Source organism: Nasonia vitripennis (genome assembly GCF_009193385.2).
Source record: "Nasonia vitripennis strain AsymCx chromosome 5 unlocalized genomic scaffold, Nvit_psr_1.1 chr5_random0006, whole genome shotgun sequence".
Taxonomy (NCBI): Eukaryota; Metazoa; Arthropoda; class Insecta; order Hymenoptera; family Pteromalidae; genus Nasonia; species Nasonia vitripennis.
Genome location: NW_022279657.1, coordinates 391,017 through 410,690, shown reverse-complemented (window position 1 = coordinate 410,690; position 19,674 = coordinate 391,017). Strand labels below are relative to the sequence as shown.

Here is a 19,674-nt window from a genome sequence, read left to right as displayed (position 1 = left end):
AAGCGCTGCGCTCCCGTACGAGAGCTCCGCAGTCCGTCCGGTGAAGGAGCACGTTCAAGGTTATGGCATTTCCTCCGCGGACTGCGCGGGGCTCTCGCGCGGTAGCGCAGCTCCCGAAAAGCCATTTTACGCCGTTTACAAAAATGTTCTAAGTAGCACGCATTTTCATTAAACGTAATGTTTGATAAACGTGTTGGAAAATTGATTATTATAACCTTGCACTATTTTTATTTTGTAAATACCTTGGTTATAGTTATCGCCGTCGAGGTTATCATCGGAATAAAGCTGCGCCTCAACGCCTGTAAAATTATGACAAACGAAATCCCGAAATACATTACTAGCTACAAAGATTAAATGCGATGAAAACAATTACTTCCTCGATCCGAAATCGTGCTGTTGACGCACGAGGTATGAGAATAAGAATTTCGATCGCTGCTTGACTTGCTGCCCGAGGAACATGAATCGATGTGACTGCTATCACTGCTTTCATTTTCAGAATCGCTGATGCTTTCTTCGCTAGAGCTGGCGGCACATGCAGCAAAAAAACGATAATTACTCGATCGAGAGTAATTATCTTCAACTTCGTCGATTTTTCGCTTCGGCATTTCAATAGTTTGTTTACATACAAATACGCAGACTGTTACGCGAATGACGTTCGGTACTATAGCCTATATTGCATTTCAATTATTTATTGTTGCTAATATCACGACACATCGCGACAGCTTGATTCACGTTACTTGAAAAGCGGCTTTCTTAGACAAGACGAGCAAAAGTTTGTGCTTATTTTGTGGGAGGATAGTAAAGAGAAGGACGTTGTAAGCCCAGAACACGTGAAAAAGAGGAAGGGTAAAATTGTAGCGAAATGGGGAAGCTGCTGGTTTCCAGCGAAAATCGCGAAAAAAAGCGGTAAGTTTTATGGCGTAAAATAACATAACCAGAATCATAACGCATTACATTGCGAATCTACACAATGTTTGCTGGACTTAAGTTGCATTACTTTCTATTTGAATTTATTTTCATTTCTCAGAAGACAAAAATTGGCTGGAATCTTTGGAGGTTACCACAGCAGGTGAAATCGTAACTCCTGAAAAAAGAATGTCAATTTCAAGCGACTTGATGGCAGAACGACGGAATCATCGTCTAATTATCAAAGAGAGGGAATCGCAGAGACAAGAAGTGATGGCGGATTACAATAAAGAACTGATGAAAAAAAGCTCTATATTCAATGATGATTCGGAAGCGGAAGAATCTGATCAAGCTAGCAAGTATAAGTAAGTTTTGAATATTTTATTATACATGTACTTATTATAAAGACGTATGCATATTGTAATCGGCCGGTAGTGTGCAGTACACTGGCCTTCTCTTTCGCTATAGCACGATGCACGCGCGAACGGGTGGCGGATATTTCACGGCCGCGAATAATTGTGATTGTGCCGTTTAAGTATTTCACAAAGCTCTATTCCCGCGTCCTATCTCTCTCTCTCTCTCTCTCTCTCTCTCTCTCTCTCTCTCTCTCTCTCTCTCTCTCTCTCTCTCTCTCTGTCTCGTGCACGCTTTGTGTATTATAAAGTATATGAGGAGTGAGTGTGTGTATCTGGCGGTATAGAGAGCCGCATTATTGCCGTGAAATACGATTAGGTGCAAGACTCGCCTGGTGCGCTAAACATGTCGACTCTCTGAAAGGCGCAAGACTGCTGCTGTTGTCGCTGCTTTTACACTCGTGTATAGGTAGGTATAGTTGATTGTGTGCATGTGTACGCGATGTCAGATATTTATGTAGACGAAGGAAAAGGATCCAGGGGTTGGGAAATTGCTACGTTTCGTAATAACTGGAGTCGCATCATACAATTTTAAGTAGATCTAGAACGACTACGGCAAGACACATCTCGAAAAGTTCTCGACCTCTGTGCGATAAATCTGAGCTATGCAAAACGAAGTCTCTCAAATATTTCCATACACACACCGCACAAAGCCCTACGTTCGCGCAAAGCACGATGTTATATATACAAAAGTTTGATTTTCTTTATTGGAAGTTACAAAATGTTTTTTATAACTGTGTATCTTATATTTGCAGGGATGGTGATGATAACGATAGTTCATCCGTAAAAAACGGGCTTGAGTTATCCAAACGCGAAAAAAATGCCGACAAATCGCACGATAAAAAATTGATCATTCGGCTAAAGATGTTCCCGAGACTTCAAATCACGACAAAGATAGAAGAAAATTGCAAGATGAAATCACTTGTGTCTGCGCAAATATACCCTTAGGTACCTAATTACGTGATACTAATTTTAATAAAAGTGATATTTTATAATCGGAAAGAAATTTACTAATAATTCTCATTATAGTGTCGAAAGAAGACTTGGATAAATTAGACCAAGTGTTGTCACTAACCCGAGCCATACATGCAGTGCGAACTAAATTACCTGAGGTTACACTGCAAGAGGTAAATTAAAATAAAATGAATATTGTAAGTTTGCAAACAACAAAAAATTTCTTACTGAATGATTGTTATTTTTAGAATCACGATGTCGCTGGGCAAAACGAAATAAAAAATGAATCTTCTATTGAAATGGACACTGATGTTAGTAATCGCGAGCATGAGTATTAACTATTAAACTTACAAATATATACTATAATAACCTTTTTGTTTTATCTTTTGTATATTTTTCTAAAGGTTGAATTGATAAAAGGCTCAGGAATCATCGTGAATGCGTGGAAGCTTCGAAGTATCAAGAACACGTACAGCAAAAATCCGAAAGAGATGGCTCGCAAACTCATGAAAATGATTATTGGAGTTGAACAATTAAAGAAAAGTTCACCAACTGGAAAGAATGGCAGAATTCCTATTCCAACAGACGTGTTTGAAGGTGTCGAACGTATGCTATCTTTTTATTCCTTTTTTTCGAAGTAAAGTTGGATAAATCTTAATTCACTATAGCATTTTATGCATTGTACAGAGAAACCATGACTGCTATGTGCGCTACACTGCGTAATCCAAAACCCAAGGCAGAAGATATGAAAAAAATTATCAACATAGAACGTGAAGAAGTCAAACCTGATGAAAAGAACAATAAAGAAGAAGCTACGGCATCGAAAGAACAAGATGATTTTGAGCAAGACTTAGAAGAGCTATCAGATGGCGATTTTGAGAAAGACTTAGAAGAGCTATCAGATGGTGATTTTGAGAAAGAAAGTGATGAAATTAAGAAGAATAAGGAAACCAAGAACGATGAAAAAATTGAATATGATGAGAAATCTGAAGAAAAGAAGAAACAAAAACGCCCACGCAAAACTCATCCTCCGGAAACGCTTCAAACTACAAATAGCACAAGAGTTATGCGAGAAAAGAATCCTAAAAGGCCAATCTCCAGTGTCGATTTGCCAAAGCAACCTTTTGAAAAAAAAAAAAAAACGCGCACCAAATAGTTATTTTGCAAAAAATTATCTTACAGTATAATAATAAATCTTCTTGCTTAAGTTTGTTACATATTTGTATGCATAGTGATATTTTGGAAAAAGTTCAACTAAACTTTGCCTGTAGTTGATATAAAGTTATAATAAATTTATTAAAAAATACTTGACATTTACGCAATTTTTCATAAACTTTCAAAATACTGTGGGCTAAGTTTAAACAAACTAGGGGTGAAGTTTGTCCAAACTTTTGAATGAAGTAAAAATCCAAGTTTGGCACAGTCCCATTGGCTACATTTAGATAAGGTTTGGCTAAACATGAACTTTATATAAAGTTTATACAAACATTGGCGATTTTTACGCGGGCTCCCCCGATTTTTCACTCCTGTGTGTGCGATCCAAGAGTAAGTACGCTATTCAAGAGTTCGATTTTGTAGTTATATTTCTGAGTTTTTAAGTTGGAGTTTAATCTTAATTGTGTTTCCGTCTTGATCATCATTTACCGAAATTATGTCTTATTCCATTTGAAACTTATTTGAAGTCTCCAGAAACAAATAAAGGAATTTTTGAAATAATTGAGTCTAAGATATTGTTTGATTTGAGAGTTTTGATCGTCAACCTTTCGACGCAACAATCAGTGCGAAGTACTGATCTCTCCCGTATGGGAGAGTAAGCTATCATCCGCATAACCACACAACGTTACTTTGTTAGTTCGGTAAATTTATTACTACCCTAACAAAACTTGGGGCCCCTCCGGGATCTTTATAGCTTTTGTCGAGCGAAACTGTTTGCTTCTTCACGTATTAAATTCTGTGTGATTGAGTGAAAGAGTCATAAACTAAAATTTATATAAGCGCGCGCACATAAATAAAAAAAAAGAAAATAAAAAAATCAGAGATCGCGAGTGCGCAAATAGAAGAAGTAATTACTCTCGAGATTAGGAAAGATTTAAAACATAAGGAAATTTGAGACGCGCGCGAGACAAAGACGTTGTGACGTCAAACCGAGTGCATATTGGGTGGCACGCATAGAACTATTAAAATAATTTTCAGAGTGGATTCTATTTAATGAATTGTCGAGTTTTCTTGGGAAAAGGGGAAATAAGAAAAATACAACACACGCTAGGCGGGTCATTATCACAACAATTTGGTAGAAGAGTCAATTTTTAAATAAATTTAAAATTCACATTTTCGTCGCAATAATCAATACAATATTAATTCCTATTTTCACATCAATTTTCTTTACAAAATTAAAGCACAGGCAGTTTGACGGATCCTGCCGGACATTGGGTAGTGCCAAAATTACTCCTTTTATACACATAGACACATTTACATTGTAGACACTTAACACACCAGGCATACACACAAAAGTTCAAATTCATTTATTTACTTAATACACGATATACAATTATTTAATGCATACACATCAAAATCATTTCACTCGAGACACTAACATTTGATTAAATTTTGAGTAATCACGCACAACTGATTTAATATTTCAAATACAAAATTCAAAATCACATTTCACATTTTCTTTTTAGAATTTTTTTTTTTGTCACTTTAACACTGCAATAAATCACACTCTTTACACTGCACAAGTTTCTTTTGCACGAATACACTTGGTTGATAAGCACAGGGGTGGGCCCGTTAGGACCTTGCTCGTTCTCCAAAAATACCCAAAACACTCAAAATCTGGTCGACAAGTAGCACTAGTGTGCACTGGCAAGTGATCGCCAGAAGTCGAGCCAGGGCCTGGACGAGGCTGCTGCGTAGAGTGTAGAACTCTGGGTTCCACAAAGAAGAAAATCTGGTTTTCTGCACTCGAAACAGCCAAATTTGGTGATAAGACGCCAACTGGATCCCTACAAATATTGATAAGCATTAGGTTTACGTACATTTATCTCCCAAATTATAAATAAAGTTACATTTGCCCACAAATCTGAAGTACGCCCAAATTTATATATACAGGAGCCCATTGCGCGTGCACTACAAGCATAAGTTTGTGCAAACGCACAAAGAATTAATAAACAGATCATAGGAAATATTATTAAAACGAGGTGTGACTATTTTCAGTTGAAAAAGTTAAAATCATTCAATCAAAGGTGGATGCAAGTGTGAGAGTCAGTTCTGTGATTTAATTTAAGCAAAGTATTTTCGGTCAAATTCACAAAAATTGATTATTTCAAGCAAATTAAAGCAGAAGCTAGGGGTTTAGACTTAAATGCACCTTTCTCATTGGAAAACTAGTAATGAATAACCGTAGTTATTAACAAAAAGCGACAATTGACCCCGAGGCGCGACAATTTCCCATAGAATTAGTACACAAAAGAATTGATCACAAACTGCATTTTGTGAAAAACATAAAGAGCAAATTAGAAAATGTATAAACAACAAAACTTATATGATTTTAAATATGTATTACAAATTTATTAAAATTTAAAGTGTAGAAACACGGGTATAGCAAAGTTAACGTGATTTTGACAATTTTTTTTTTGCATTATTGAGAATAGCTTAAGGTCACTATTGTTAAACACGCAAATTGAACGCCAAACTATAAATTATTGTTAAATCATAGAATAAACACACGGTTTAAAGCACATAAGAGACGGTTCGACTCACAGTTTTGGTTCGTTTTCTTTGAATAAAAATGAACAATTAACAAGCCGGAATGCGCAATCTATTGAAAGCACTGTATAAATTACAAATAATTAAACAGTGAGAGAGAAAGTGGTAGAGTATCTGGTTGCACAAACATACCCGTGACGTCATACAAAGTCAGCATTGTCCTCCTTGATCTTGAAACTGTTTAAGAAAAGTAAAACCACTGCTGACTGCATGGAAAGCTGAAAAGGAAAGACAAACAATTTTACACAAAGCAACAGTTCTTGAGTTATTCGAGTGACGGCATTATAAAATTATAAAAGAAAACTTATCTGATGCTGTGAGTAACTTGCGACTACAGCACTGGGGACTATCCTGGGCCACGAGTTTTCACCTTTTCAGCCGTCTTCGATACTTTTGGTATTGCGCCTTGTTTGATATACTGCCCCACTGGACTTTGTGTTTGCGTGCGCCTTGCTCTGGTTCTCTGTGCTATTACGCTATGGTCTAGTTTAGGTGCTTCTTTATTCGTTTTGGAGCCTATTGGTCTCCCTCTTCCTCTGGGTTTATTTGTTATGTCACCTGCTCATTGTATTCTGCTTCGTGGCTGTATTGTTGCCTTGGATGATGTCGTGGCACTTGCTGATGATTTTTCTTGTTTCTTTTGTTTTTCTTCTATGACCATCACCTTAATAGTAGGTAGATTCTTATTAATTTCTTCTTCAGTCATTTCTGGTGGGTTTCGTGATAGCGCATCAGCGTTTTTATTTAATTTGCCTGGTTTATATTTGAAGTTATATTCGTATCCAGTGAATCTGAACATACATCTCATTAGTCTCTATCCTGGATCTTTTCTGGCACCGATGGCGTAATCAGAAGCATCCCTAGTTAGTGTAAATTCTTTGTCGAAGTCCGGAAATTGCAAGATTGGTTCTTTCATCAAACATTCTTTTAGTTGCTGATAACTGTTTTCACACTCTTCCGTCCATTCAAATTTCACATTTTTCTTTAATAGGTCATTGAGTGGCTTCGCGATTTTTGCAAAGTCTTTTATGTATTTTCTGTAGTACCCAAACATGCCGAGTACTTCTCTCACATTTTTCGCATTTTTAGGTGTGGCAAGTTTTGCTATGGCTACTACCTTTCTGGGTTTGGCTCTATGCCCTTAGCGCTTATAATGTGTCCTAGGAATCCGACTTCTTTTCTAAAGAACTCTATTTTATCTGGTTGTAATACTAGTTTCGCATATCTGAGTCTCTCCATCAAGTTTCTAATTCTTTGTTCATGTTCCTGAAGATCTTTACTATATACTATTATATCGTCTAAGTAAACTAGCATTTCTATGTTCTGCAAACCTCTGAGTACCTTCTCCATTAGTCGTTGGAATGTAGCCGTTGCATTTTTCAATCCTTCCGGCATTCTGGTATATTCATAATGTCCGTTTATTGTGGTGAAGGCCGTCTTATAACAATCTTCTGGGGCCATTGGTATTTGTTGGAAACCACTTGCAAGGTCAAAAATGGAAAAGTATGTGGCTCCTCCCAATTGATCCATTATATCAGCGATGTTGAGTAGAGGGTAAGCATCTCTGATTGTCCTTTTGTTGAGCTCTCGGAAGTCAATTACCATTCTCCATCTCGGATTTTCGTGACTATAAGGCTTCTTCGGTACTATCCATATTGGTGAATTGCATGATGAGTTTGACTCTCTGATAATTCGGTCTCGTAACTTCTTTTCTACACTTTCTCTAACCAGTTGTTCGTGTTTCGGTGGGTGCCTGTATTGTTTCGTATTTATTGGGATATCGTTCTCTAAATGTATGTGATGCTGAATCATGTCTGTGCATAGTAGCTTGTCTCCAGCCAATAGAAATCTGTCTAAATAATCCTCTATAATACGATCTACAATCTTTAGTTCTTCTCTATTTAGGTGGCTTCTTCTAATAGCTTCTGTCACTCTCTCTAACCGTTTGATTTTATCTACTATGATTTCGCCATCAAAATCACTATCTGTCTCTTCTAAGAATTCTGGTTCAGTCTCGAACGGTATGAGTTCTTTGGCATCAACTTCTATGGTAACATCGTGCTCACTTGTGTTTATTGCTAGCATTTTGCAGGTATTATTGTCATTGATCACTACTCCTTCTCTCAGAAATACGTCTTTGTTTCCTGCATCTATTCTTGGGATATAGCCTTCTTTTAATTCAGTTCTGATTAAATTAATTCTGACAACTTGTCTCGTTCTGGCTTTTATAATATGTCTTGTTTTCATGGGTACATCTGCTTTTTCTGACGCATTCATATTGCATGATTCCTTGTCATTATTTCTCTCCTCAACTTGTAGTATGTCACTCGATTTGTAAGGGTTGTGTGCTCTTTTTCTTTGCTCTCTGTATTCCTTTTCTCGCCCCAAAAATGGCATTGGATGCATTACGTCTCCGCTCACCATCAGAGCGTTGTTGTGTTAAGAGATGACAGCTTCTTCCTTCTTTAAATAATTTCTTCCTAATAATCCATCGTGTGGTGTTGGAAAGTCGTCTCTAACTATGTGAAATTTCACTGGACTATTCTTGATGAGTAGATAAACAGATCCTAGAGTTGGTACTGTCTCTGCAGTAATCCCTCCAAGCCATCGTACATCTTGCATATTTATTGGCATATTGTCGTCTATGAAGCCTAATTTAACTAAATTCACCGTTGCTCCATTGTCTATCATGAATGTCATCCATGGTTTGGTGGTCCCTTCTGGCACTCTTATTTTCACTGCTGTTGATTCATCATTTTCCCAATTAAACTCTTCAGGTCCCGTGCAGTTGGCTGAACACATTCTTGAAACTCGGGCTGTTTTGTCAGGATTGTCATTACCGGTGCTCTCTGTGGCCCGTAGTTGTTCTGGCTGTTCTGAATTGGATTCTGCTTTCCTTGATTGTAGTTCTGCATCTGTTGTTGGTATTTGTGTTGATCCGGATCCTGCTGTTGTCTCTGGCTCTGGTTTCGTTCCTGGCTCGTCATTCTTTCTCCATGACGAGCCCCTTGAGAGTTTAAATTCTCTCTTTCGTTTTCATTTTGTTGGTAGTTTCTTCCGTTGCCGCCTCTCCAATTATTTGGACAATTATTATAGTTCTCTCGTCTATCTGGACCATTGGGCTGATAATCTTCACGACATCCATTCTCGTGATTGAAGATTTGCCTTTGATTTCCTTGACCATTGTTTCTATTCCATGAGGGCCAGTGCTTCCTCCTTGTCGATTACTGTTGTTATATCCCCACTAATATCCTCCTCTGCCATAATTATTGTAGTTACTATTGCCTCTTTGATAACTGTTACGATTGTAGTTGTTTTGATAATAATTATTTCTTCCATAGTTATTTGAACGTTCTCTTTGTTCGGGTTGATTCACGTACCCCACGTAGTCTTCTTGCTCATTTACATAACCAACATAGTTTTGTTCTCTAAGATTTCGTTCGTCGTATTTATTCTGGCTTCTATACCCCTCATGTCCTCTATTATTATATCCACCTTCATTTCCATATCCATTATTATAAGAATTTTGTCCATTATAATAGTTTCGAGTTATTCGTGGCCTTGAATCTGGTATGATTCTCGCCTCCATTCTTGATTCTAATCGTACATCTTCTTCGTATGCTTCTTGCAGGTGTTTAGGTCTAATTATGTCAACTCATTCGGATAAGTTTGCCGGCAATCCTTTTATGTATATGTCAACCGCTAACATTTCCAATGGTTCCATCATTTTATCAATGTTTTCTTCTCCTTTCTCCTCTTTTAGAGCATTCTTGGCGCTGCTCAATAGCACATTCAATTCGTCATAAAAATCTCCTACTGTGTCACCTTGTCTCATCCTTAGCGTTTGTATGCGTGTGTTATAATAGCTGAAGTCCCTCCCTGGACCAAATCTTTGTTTTAAATGTTTGATTAATTCTTCGACTGTTGTTATAGTCTTGTTATTGAGACTCTTCTTTGCTGGTCCGGTTATTCTTTGCAACACGTTCCGCATAAACTGTGGTCTGATGTCGTTAGTGACTAATTCATTTGCATACTTTAAATCTTGCATGTAGTCTCTTAGCTTGGTGTGCCTTCCATCGAAATTTGGTATGCCGCTTATGCAATTCATAAGCGCAAAACTATTAGCCATTAGTGGCTAATGCAGCAGCCGTTTGATCACCCGCACCGTTTTCGTCAGGCATGTTGAATATATCACTTGTCTTCTATAATTTAAATAAATTGTCTATTCTTTTAAATATTCTTAAAATTGTTTAATAATCTATGATACTCTTGATACAAAATGTTCTTGAATCTTCTTTATTATTCTTATTTATTGCTTCATTTTCATGCTGTGCTTGTATATCTCTTGTCGCAAACAACGATTATGGGAGAAAAATCATAATATGGGTATCGCGTGGATTAACTAAATTAAATTATGAAAACTTTATGGCAAACCCAAAAAAAAATGTAGGGACTCCACTAATTTCATTCAAAATTGTGGGTAATAATTACAATGATTAATGATAAGAACAACAATTGATCAGTTTAGCATATACGTGCCTAAATTAGTGGGTCTGTCCAGCAAAAGTCATCAAATTGTGGACCTTTTCTTTCCTTTTTTTTTTGAAACAAAAACTCGTGGCCCAGGATAGTCCCCAGTGCTGTAGTCGCAGACTAACAGATTACATAAAGCAGTTGGAAATTCGATTTGAATAGCTTCTTCTAAACATTTATCCCATTCATCATCTGTTTTAATCAAATTTCTAGCTAATGCGGCTTCACGGTACGTTGTATAGATAACATTTTCAAAAGTCCTTAAATGTTGAAACGACTGAGCTCCTTTAACATGTAATAATAGTAATCTTAAGTAAAACCGTTCTTTATCTTTTGGATTAACGAAATACATTCTACTTAAAATTGGTTTACAAATCCTTTTTCTAATAGTCCATTTTTTAAGTGATTCATTAAAAACATAAAAATTTGCTATATCTGGATATAGATACTTTCTTGCTTCTGGATCACTCGCATTTAGTTGAAACCATGCCGTTAATGTTGTATTTAAATTTTTATTAATTAATTCTTTTTCAGAACCTTCTATAAAATATACATATTGTTCATTTTCTAAATGAACTGCTAATCTGTATATTACGTGAGATAACATATACATGCTGAATTTAAATAAACGATACATTGCTTCTGGTGGACTTACATATCTTGTATTTATGAATTGTTTTATTTCATCATAATCATACATTTCATTTGTGTTTTCGACTTCAATATCAGTCATGTTAATGAATGCACTGTCATGACCTTTAAAACAATATTTAAATAAATATTTTACACATTGAATTGTTGAACAAATTTCTACATTAATATGACAATTGTATTTTAATAATAAATAAGGATTATATGGAACTACAAACCGATTATCAGCTATTTTTGTTTTATTAAAAAAAAATTTGTTTGCCATCATTTCTTCTTCGATAATTTGGATAACCATTATTATTAAACATAGTTGTTTCATTAAATGGTTTGGGAAAATTTTTTGAACACTTTTTAGTGTTACTGTCCATACAAGGTGATGCCATATTAAATTTACCACATGGTCCATGTATCATAAATTGCTTTACAATATTATATAATCTTGGATATTTAACTTGGTCGGGTATTTCAGCTCTAATAATTGTATCAACGTAATCAGTATTCATTAAGTTTTTATTTTTTTCAATGAATAATAACATATGCATGTGAGGTAAACCTCTTTTTTGAAACTCAATTACATATGTATAGGCAATACATTTTCCCATAATTCCTTTTTTATTTACGTCTTCTAAAAATTTTTTAACTTTTTCATTGAATACTCTTGCAACAATATCTGGTCTATCAATTGCAGATTCAAATTCTTTTAAATTCTCAGTAATTTTTTTCCATTTTGGATTGCATGTCATTGTGATGAAAAAATCCGGTTTACCACATTTTTGAACTATTGCCATAGAATCTAAAAAATTTTGTTTTAATGAACGAGGACTTCCATAAAACGAAGTTGGTAATATTACCATTTTTCCAATTCTCATGTTTTCATTATCTTTTTTATTTTGTAAGTAGTCCATAACTCCTTTGTATAAATCTGTTCTTAATAAATGTTGATTTTTTCTTACATAATATAATCGGGATCCTTCCACTTTAACCCATGCATCAACTATAAACTGTTGTGATAATTTTCCTAAATTTATAAATGGATTAAAATTTTCTCTAATACTAAATTTGTAAATATAAAATTGTAGCATTGAAATATTATTTTTACTACTAACTTCTTTTATATATGGCATCCATCCAAATCCACCATTTGGAAATATAAGTGGATATGTCATAGGATCAACATGTTTACTAATATAGGGTAATCTTATGGGTTTACTATTTTTAGAGTATATGCATATGTCTCGATCTTTTGGAGGTTGACCTTCTTCGCCAACAAATACAACTGCTACTTCATTGCATCTTGCTTCGTTATATATATTTTTATCAAGATAAGAGTTTCTTGTAATAAACATTCTGATCTCATTACAATTATTTCCTGTTTCATTTTGTCGTGATTGATTTTGCGCTTCCTTTTCAACTTCATGCATCATTTTATAAGAAATGGCATAAATATTAATTTGTCGAAGTAAATTATCTAATTCTTTTAATAAATTTAATGAACAAGAAATGTTATTATATAGTCGAGTTTGCGTTGCCATTTCATTATCTAGAATATACAATTGACCAAATCTTCTTGCTTCATTTTCATCAGGATGTAAAGAATATACATTATGATAAATTTGTCCACAGATACGAATAACCTGTGGTCCTCGGTCGAATAAAGCATCAAATTTTGATCCAAAACTAGCGAAAGCCAGTGCATTATTATATAGTCTTATATGTTTTCTGAAGTGTTTACTTTCAATTGTATTTTTGGTACTTAATTCTATTAAACGTTCTGGATAAGTAATATTATCTAATAAACGCACTTTTCCTTTTCTGCAACAATTCTGAAATTTGTTATCAACAGTTACTTCAAACTTGAAATGTTTTGCCTGACAAAATATACATATCTCATTCATATTTCCTAAATAATTTTCAGTAATATCATTTTCATTAAAATTAGAATTACAAATAGCAGCAATATTCAAAGTTTGTTTTTTTAAACTTGCATTTAATCGTCTTTTTTTATTAATCTGAATTTTTTCTTCTTCACTGCGAGCCAGTCTTTTCTCTTTTTGTTTCAAAGCTTTTATGTTTTTAGCGTTTTCAATTTCTATTTTTGTCAAAGTATGTTTTTTTAAATTAGCATATAATCGTCTTTTCTTATTTATATTAGCTTTTTCTTCTTCATTGTAAGCGTGCCTCTTCTCTTTTTGTTTTAATGCTCTTGTTTTTGAACAATTTTTAATAGAATTATACAATTCAACTTTTTTAATATTAATTGGATTCATTTTTTCTAACATAACATAACATTCTTTTATTACTTTTTCTTTATCACCCATTTTAAAATGAATGTTTTCGTCCACTTCCATACTTTCAGATTCACTGTTATCAATTAGATATTGCTGTTTCAATTTTTCAGTTATATTATCTGTATCCTTTTCCAAATCAATATAGTCATTTAAATGTTTTGCTACAATCTGATTGCATCCTTTTCTATGCTTTTGAAACTGCTTCATTAAGAGTTGTTGCCCTTTAATTAATCGATTTTCATAAGAAACTTCTAGATGTCTTATATTGATATTAGAAAAATTCAAAGCTAATTCGATATTTTCTTGAGAATGAATCATATTATTGGTTAAGTCATTGTTAATACTTAAATCATGTATTACTGGAAAAGGTAATATAGTGTATTCTTCATATATTTTGTACAAGTGCTGTCGCATTTTTTTAAGATCAAACTTTAAATTACAAGGACATTTATTGAAAACAATTGCTACTGCAAAAGCGATTGCGAAAACGCCACAATCATTAGCATTTGTTTGATACTGAACTTTTTCAAAAACTATTCGTAATTGATCGTTATTTGGAAATAATCTATTAATGAATATTATATGATCATTATCTAATGAATTTTTATTTAAACTATCATAAATATGAATTACATTATTATAATAATATATGCAAATCCAATGACCATTACTACTTGATCCTGAAAATAATATCTGTATAAATTTATCATTTAAATCAACTGGTTGAATGTTGAAAAGTTGTCAACGTAGATTGCATATTGAAATTAGAATTACTTTTTAAAATATTATTAAATTCAGAAATATGATTATCATTTAATTTACTATTTGTATCAGAAAATTCATTAATTCCTTTTACAATCAACTTATCTTCATTATTTAAAACCATCTTAATGAAATAAATATTATTATTTTTAAAGTATTACTTACAATTACAATCACGATATAATATATATATTATATTTATATATACAGAAAATTAGCATTAAGTAATTGTTATTGTATTTGTAGAATAACAAAATTATATAACAATATCAAAGTAATTTAATAAAAACAACCTACTTCTATATGTAATTTAAAAAACTTGGTTTAATTAACTGGTAAATTAAAAATTTTGATTTATCAAAATTAGTATATAAATTAAATAACTTACAACAACTGCTTTGTAAATAAGATTTTTGTATATGAAAGAACGTTATTATAAATAATGCTGAGAAATTCACGTAAGATTTAAGCAACTTAGATAAGATTTGTGAGTCAGCTTTCTTAATTTATTTTTCAATATTCAATAATGCTGGAATAAGTATAAGAAACCTCTTGATGTATCAAATCCAATACTATCGATAGATGTATACCTAAGTAGTGTTTATATTTACGATGATTTAATGTACAACAGTATATTATAAAGAGAGGGAGGGAGAGAGAGAGAGAGAGAGAGAGAGAGAGAGAGAGAGAGAACGCGTGAAGGAGAGGGCGAGAGAGAGGGTGAGGAAGGAGGAGAGAGGGAAGTAGAGACATACATAGAAGTAGATACATACTCCCACACTTGCACAGAGATCAGTGATCTTATCAAGTATTGAGATTTTTATGATATTTAGCAAGATATTTTTCATTATTAAGAGGATGTCGGAGCCACGCAGATAGGTTTAAATTTTCCTAACCCCAAAAATTAACAAAAGTACAAGCGTAATGTAGAAAAATGTAGTGGCTGCAAATTCTTATTATGTTAATAAACGTTTCTAAACGTCAAATGGTATTTATTTAATCTCAAATAAAACGAACAATGGAAAATGCAGCGCAAGGTATTCCTTACATCAATTATAAAATTATTAAAAGTTTTTATTAGTGAAAACGATGTGGCTGCAAATTCTCTACATGATTATAAATTGATACTAATTTGATTTATGATGTTACAAAGTAAATTTAACGCGAACAACGTAAAATGCAGTCCGAATTAGGGTCACAAATGGTCACGTTAGCTACGACATCCTCTTAGGGGAGTCTGAAAGTCAATTAAAAATTAATTCGAAATTAGGAAAAAATATTTATTTGTAATTTAATCAAATTAAACATCAACAAGTAATCATATTTTTGTAAAAATAAAGTAAATTCAATTGGTTTTAACTAAATTATTTTGAAGCACATATTACTTTTACCGATACAGTACAATTTTTCATATTCCATAATACATTGTATGTTAACATATAAGCGCACATGCACAAGACTGCGGTTCTTATGCTCAAGACGGAGGTCCGCTTTCGCAAAATGGAGGTCCGCTTTCGCAAGACGGAGGTCCACTATTGCAAGACGGAGGTCCGCTTATGGATGTTCAAAATTTGTAACTCTATTACTCAGCTGTACTACGTATCCACCATTTTCATAAGATTTTACTATAACTAAATAAATTCAAGATTACATTTCCTGACATTTTGCAACATGAGGACCAAATCCTTTTGGTTTACAGATTTTGTTGCATTTTTTACAAATTCTGAGATAGCATCTCTTAATATGCCTTGCCAAATTTTGTGCTGTTTGTGGCACTTTACAATTTGGGCACAATGGCGCATTATGTTCATGAGCTCTTTTATTATGTTTTCTCAAAGACTCTTTTGTAGAAAACTTTTTGACACACTTTTGACATTGAAACACAGTTTCATTGTGACTAAGTTTATGAAACTTATATGATTTGGCATTCTCAAAAAAGGCACTACAATTATTAATATCGCAAAAATATTTTTTAACTTTTTTTTCACATATGAAATTTTCTGACTGTACATTGCGCGCCAATTTAGTAATAGCATTACCAGGGCATATGCAAGGACAGCATAAATTGCTGGTCAAATTCCAAAAGGAACTTCCGACGTTAACTGCTTCAGCTAAATTGCATCCAAAATTTATAACTTGATGGTACACGAAGCATCCAACGTAGACAAGATCACCTTGACGCTGTAATACTATGTCAAAATTAATTTCGTGTTTTTTTAAATATGATGGTGCTATTACAAGATTTTTGTGATTAACAGGCATTGAGCAACCATCAAGCCACGAATTGGTGTAACTTTTGCCTTGCTTTTTCAAATTTCGAATATCATTTGATACAATGCGGAGAAACTTGCTATTATGATTTACATCAATAATCAGCCATGCTTTTAATGAATTTGGCAATCCACCATGAATAATGTTTATACGCTATCCAGATTTGAATCTTCGCAATGCATATCAGTAAATAACTGATGTCCAGCTACGTAATAAGAAGGAACATTAATTCCTGAGCAATGTCCAAGATCTTTATTTAATTCAACACTTATGTTATGCGGCAAATCATCTAAGTACGAATTTAAATCTTCTACTCTTGAAATATTCATAGCATAAATTAAACGACGTTTCTTAGAAACTATGTTAGAAATAGCCTCTTCATATGCTTGAATAATAGATTTTTTATCTGAACTGTCAATTTCGATTTCCCCTCGTAATATCTGTAATAATATTAATTTACATAAAGTATATTATGTAATTATTGTAATAAATTATTGCATAAATTTAATATGTATGTTGAATTTATTACCTCACTTTGGTTTAATAAGCTAAGAACGTTGGAATTTACTTTTTTATGTTTTTTTAAATTAACATATAACCCTGGAATTGATGTTTTTTCTAAATCAACATATTCAAAATCATTTAAGAATTTTTCTGCTAACTCTGCCACAGAAAAATTTGTAGGAGAAATTGTATTCTGAAACTGTCAAATTTTTAAATCGATTATTAATTAAATTTGGTTATATTTTTATTAGTAATTATACAAGGCAAGCAAGGAAGCAAGAAAGAAAGAAAGCAAGGAAGCAAGTTGCTAGCTTTTAAATATCTTAGTAAGTAATAATTTTTTTTTTTTTTGAACAATTGAAGGTGAATAAAAGAAAAAGTAATTTTTCATAATTTATAGTTTTACATAAATCTATCCCATTAAAATATTATTACAGTTCTATAGTAACAATTAATAAGAAAACAATAAACTTAAGTAAAATGATATTCAATAAGTGCCTTACGCGCGATATGTTAAGGTAAATTTTTTTAAATAATACAATAATATTTTGAACTTCTAAAAATTTTACTTACAACTGTTACTGGGTATCTTGATATTTCATGCGGCGACTGTTTTAACATATTCTTAATTTTTTTAAAGTCATCATCATTTTTGTTCTCATTATTTGCACATCGATATTTAACAATATCATGAAGTTCACTTTGCATAATTGTTAATGCTAAAATAAAAATTGTACACAATTTATTTTAGTTAATATTTCAAAGGTAACGACATTAACTGAAAGATAAAATACATAATTGAGTTGATAGCAGTGCGTGTATATATTATGGTAAAAAGCATCGTGCATAATCTACTATGTAAGTGAGTGTACTTAAATATACAACATTATTACATGAACTGTAATATAAATTTCTTATTATTAATGTAAATCGATCAATTTTTTTTCAAAATTTTGAGAAAACAGTAACATTTAGTCTTTGATAGCGTAGTTTAGCTTTATTAAAAAAAACATATAAAATAAGATCTTACTAGACAAGAAAACTTTTCTAAAAAATATATAATTACTTAGTAAAATAACTTATACTTTTACCTTACCAATACTTCAAAATACATCTTATCTTTTGTGAAACGTAAATAATATACTTTGGCAATAAAAACATTATATTATAATTTGTATATTAATATTACATAGTATACTTATATAGTATATCCTGCAAAATGCTTTATATCATAATGAATATACGTATTGCAACTAAAGCATTTATGAATTTTATCTTCGTGTAGTAAATTGCATGTATAAACGGTAAAATACTTTAGTTGAAGTTATTTTACTGAATTTCTTGAAGAGAAATCAGTAGGTAATTTTAAATTTTCGTGAACATGTAATGAGTATTACAAAAATCATTGTACTAATTAATGTTGATGTTACGGTATACTCTAATAACAGTAGAATTTTTCGGAAAATTTGATGCACTAATTTAGTCGTGCAAGTTAAGTATAAATCTTTTAAAAAACCATAATATTTAGTCTTTAAACAAGTAATTTATCTTTAATAAAACAATTGTACTAAAATAATTTCAGTGTAAAAAAAAGCTTTTCGAATAAATATATAATTGTATATATGCAGTAAAATAAACTTTACAAAAAAAATTATACAAAGAATCATGTAAAGACTATAATGCTATGAAATTTGAAATCTCTATCTTATTTGGGGTATTTTCGATTCATATATATGAGTGTGTTTTATTGTTAGTGTGTGTGTTTACATATTTACATATATAAATATTTATTAATACAAAAAGAAATAAAATCCATTAACTGTATTTGTATATGAAAGGTACAAAAATTATATGATAATATTATTAATATTAGTATATTGTTTAATAGAATTAATCTACTTTTGTATATAAACTGTGAAATTTAATTGAATTCACTGCAAAATTTATAAGTATTATTAATTAAAATTTGTATATAAATTGAATAACTTACGACTATAGTCTTTCGTAACAAAAACTCGGAACTTGAAATAAAGTTAGTAATTATATAAAATAAATCTCCAAAATTAAGGTAAAATTTTGTAAGCAAAAAATATAGCAACTTTACTAAAATTTTTGTATCTGCTTTCTTAATTTATTATCTAAAACTCTGTATTGCTGGACTATATATGTGAAAGAAAATCTAGATTGTATCAAGTACAATACTATCAATAGATATATTCACAAGTAATGGTTATAGTTTCCCTGATTTTAATTACAGCAGTATACTGAATAAACAAAGAGAGAAGAGAGAGAGAGAGAGAGAGAGAGAGAGAGAGAGAGAGTGAGAGAAGGAGAGAGAGGAAGATGGATAAGGTAAGGGATACATATACGTAAATGCGTACACACACTAGCACAGATTTCTTCTCTTACTATCATTGAAAAAATTATGATTGTAGTATAGGTATAGAGTTTTAAAAGAATTCAAAAAATAGTGGCTTATACTTACATCTACGAAATTGCATAAACACGTATTTACAAATACACTTGCACACACAAACACATACACACATACTCTCCTTTCTCCCTCTCTTTACTCAGCTCAGCTCCCTCTTTCTAAGCCCTGATCTCTCTCTCTCTCTCTCTCTCTC

The 19,674-nt window shown here is 32.4% G+C and overlaps 2 protein-coding genes across 3 annotated transcripts; one reads left to right on the top strand and one right to left on the bottom strand.

The window, feature by feature from the left end:
- The first annotated feature begins 1,179 nt into the window (after window positions 1-1,179).
- On the top strand, window positions 1,180-4,087 carry LOC116738692. The gene is made up of 8 exons (XM_032602171.1): window positions 1,180-1,271; window positions 2,075-2,094; window positions 2,184-2,267; window positions 2,349-2,446; window positions 2,522-2,584; window positions 2,678-2,879; window positions 2,942-3,375; window positions 3,956-4,087. The coding sequence occupies exons 1-8, from the start codon at window positions 1,180-1,182 to the stop codon at window positions 4,085-4,087; spliced, it is 1,125 nt and encodes a 374-aa protein (XP_032458062.1).
- Window positions 4,088-15,540: 11,453 nt separating this feature from the next.
- On the bottom strand, window positions 15,541-19,630 carry LOC100117633. Of its 2 annotated transcripts, none has more exons than XM_031933083.1 (4): window positions 19,533-19,630; window positions 17,621-17,766; window positions 17,073-17,246; window positions 15,541-16,983 (listed from the first exon to the last, which is right to left on the bottom strand). In XM_031933083.1, exons 1-4 carry the CDS (start codon window positions 19,594-19,596, stop codon window positions 16,690-16,692), a joined length of 678 nt encoding a protein of 225 aa, XP_031788943.1. In that variant the 5' UTR covers window positions 19,597-19,630; the 3' UTR covers window positions 15,541-16,689. The 2 variants fall into 2 exon arrangements, with proteins under 2 accessions (XP_031788943.1, XP_003425114.1); XM_003425066.4 differs by lacking the exon at window positions 19,533-19,630 and adding an exon at window positions 19,038-19,357.
- Window positions 19,631-19,674: the final 44 nt, after the last annotated feature.

Bases quoted from the DNA above. Each gene is read 5' to 3' on its own strand.
- LOC100117633 (XM_031933083.1), bottom strand. From the start codon at position 19,596: ATGTGTGTATGTGTTTGTGTGTGCAAGTGTATTTGTAAATACGTGTTT. The intron at 17,767-19,532 runs GTAAGTATAAGC...TTTTTATTTTAG, and splicing joins GTTTATGCAATTTCGTAGAT to CATTAACAATTATGCAAAGT. The intron at 16,984-17,072 runs GTAATAAATTCA...ATATTATTACAG, and splicing joins GCTTATTAAACCAAAGTGAG to ATATTACGAGGGGAAATCGA.
- LOC116738692 (XM_032602171.1), top strand. From the start codon at position 1,180: ATGGCGGATTACAATAAAGAACTGATGAAAAAAAGCTCTATATTCAAT. The intron at 1,272-2,074 runs GTAAGTTTTGAA...TTATATTTGCAG, and splicing joins GATCAAGCTAGCAAGTATAA to GGATGGTGATGATAACGATA. The intron at 2,268-2,348 runs GTACCTAATTAC...TTCTCATTATAG, and splicing joins CTGCGCAAATATACCCTTAG to TGTCGAAAGAAGACTTGGAT.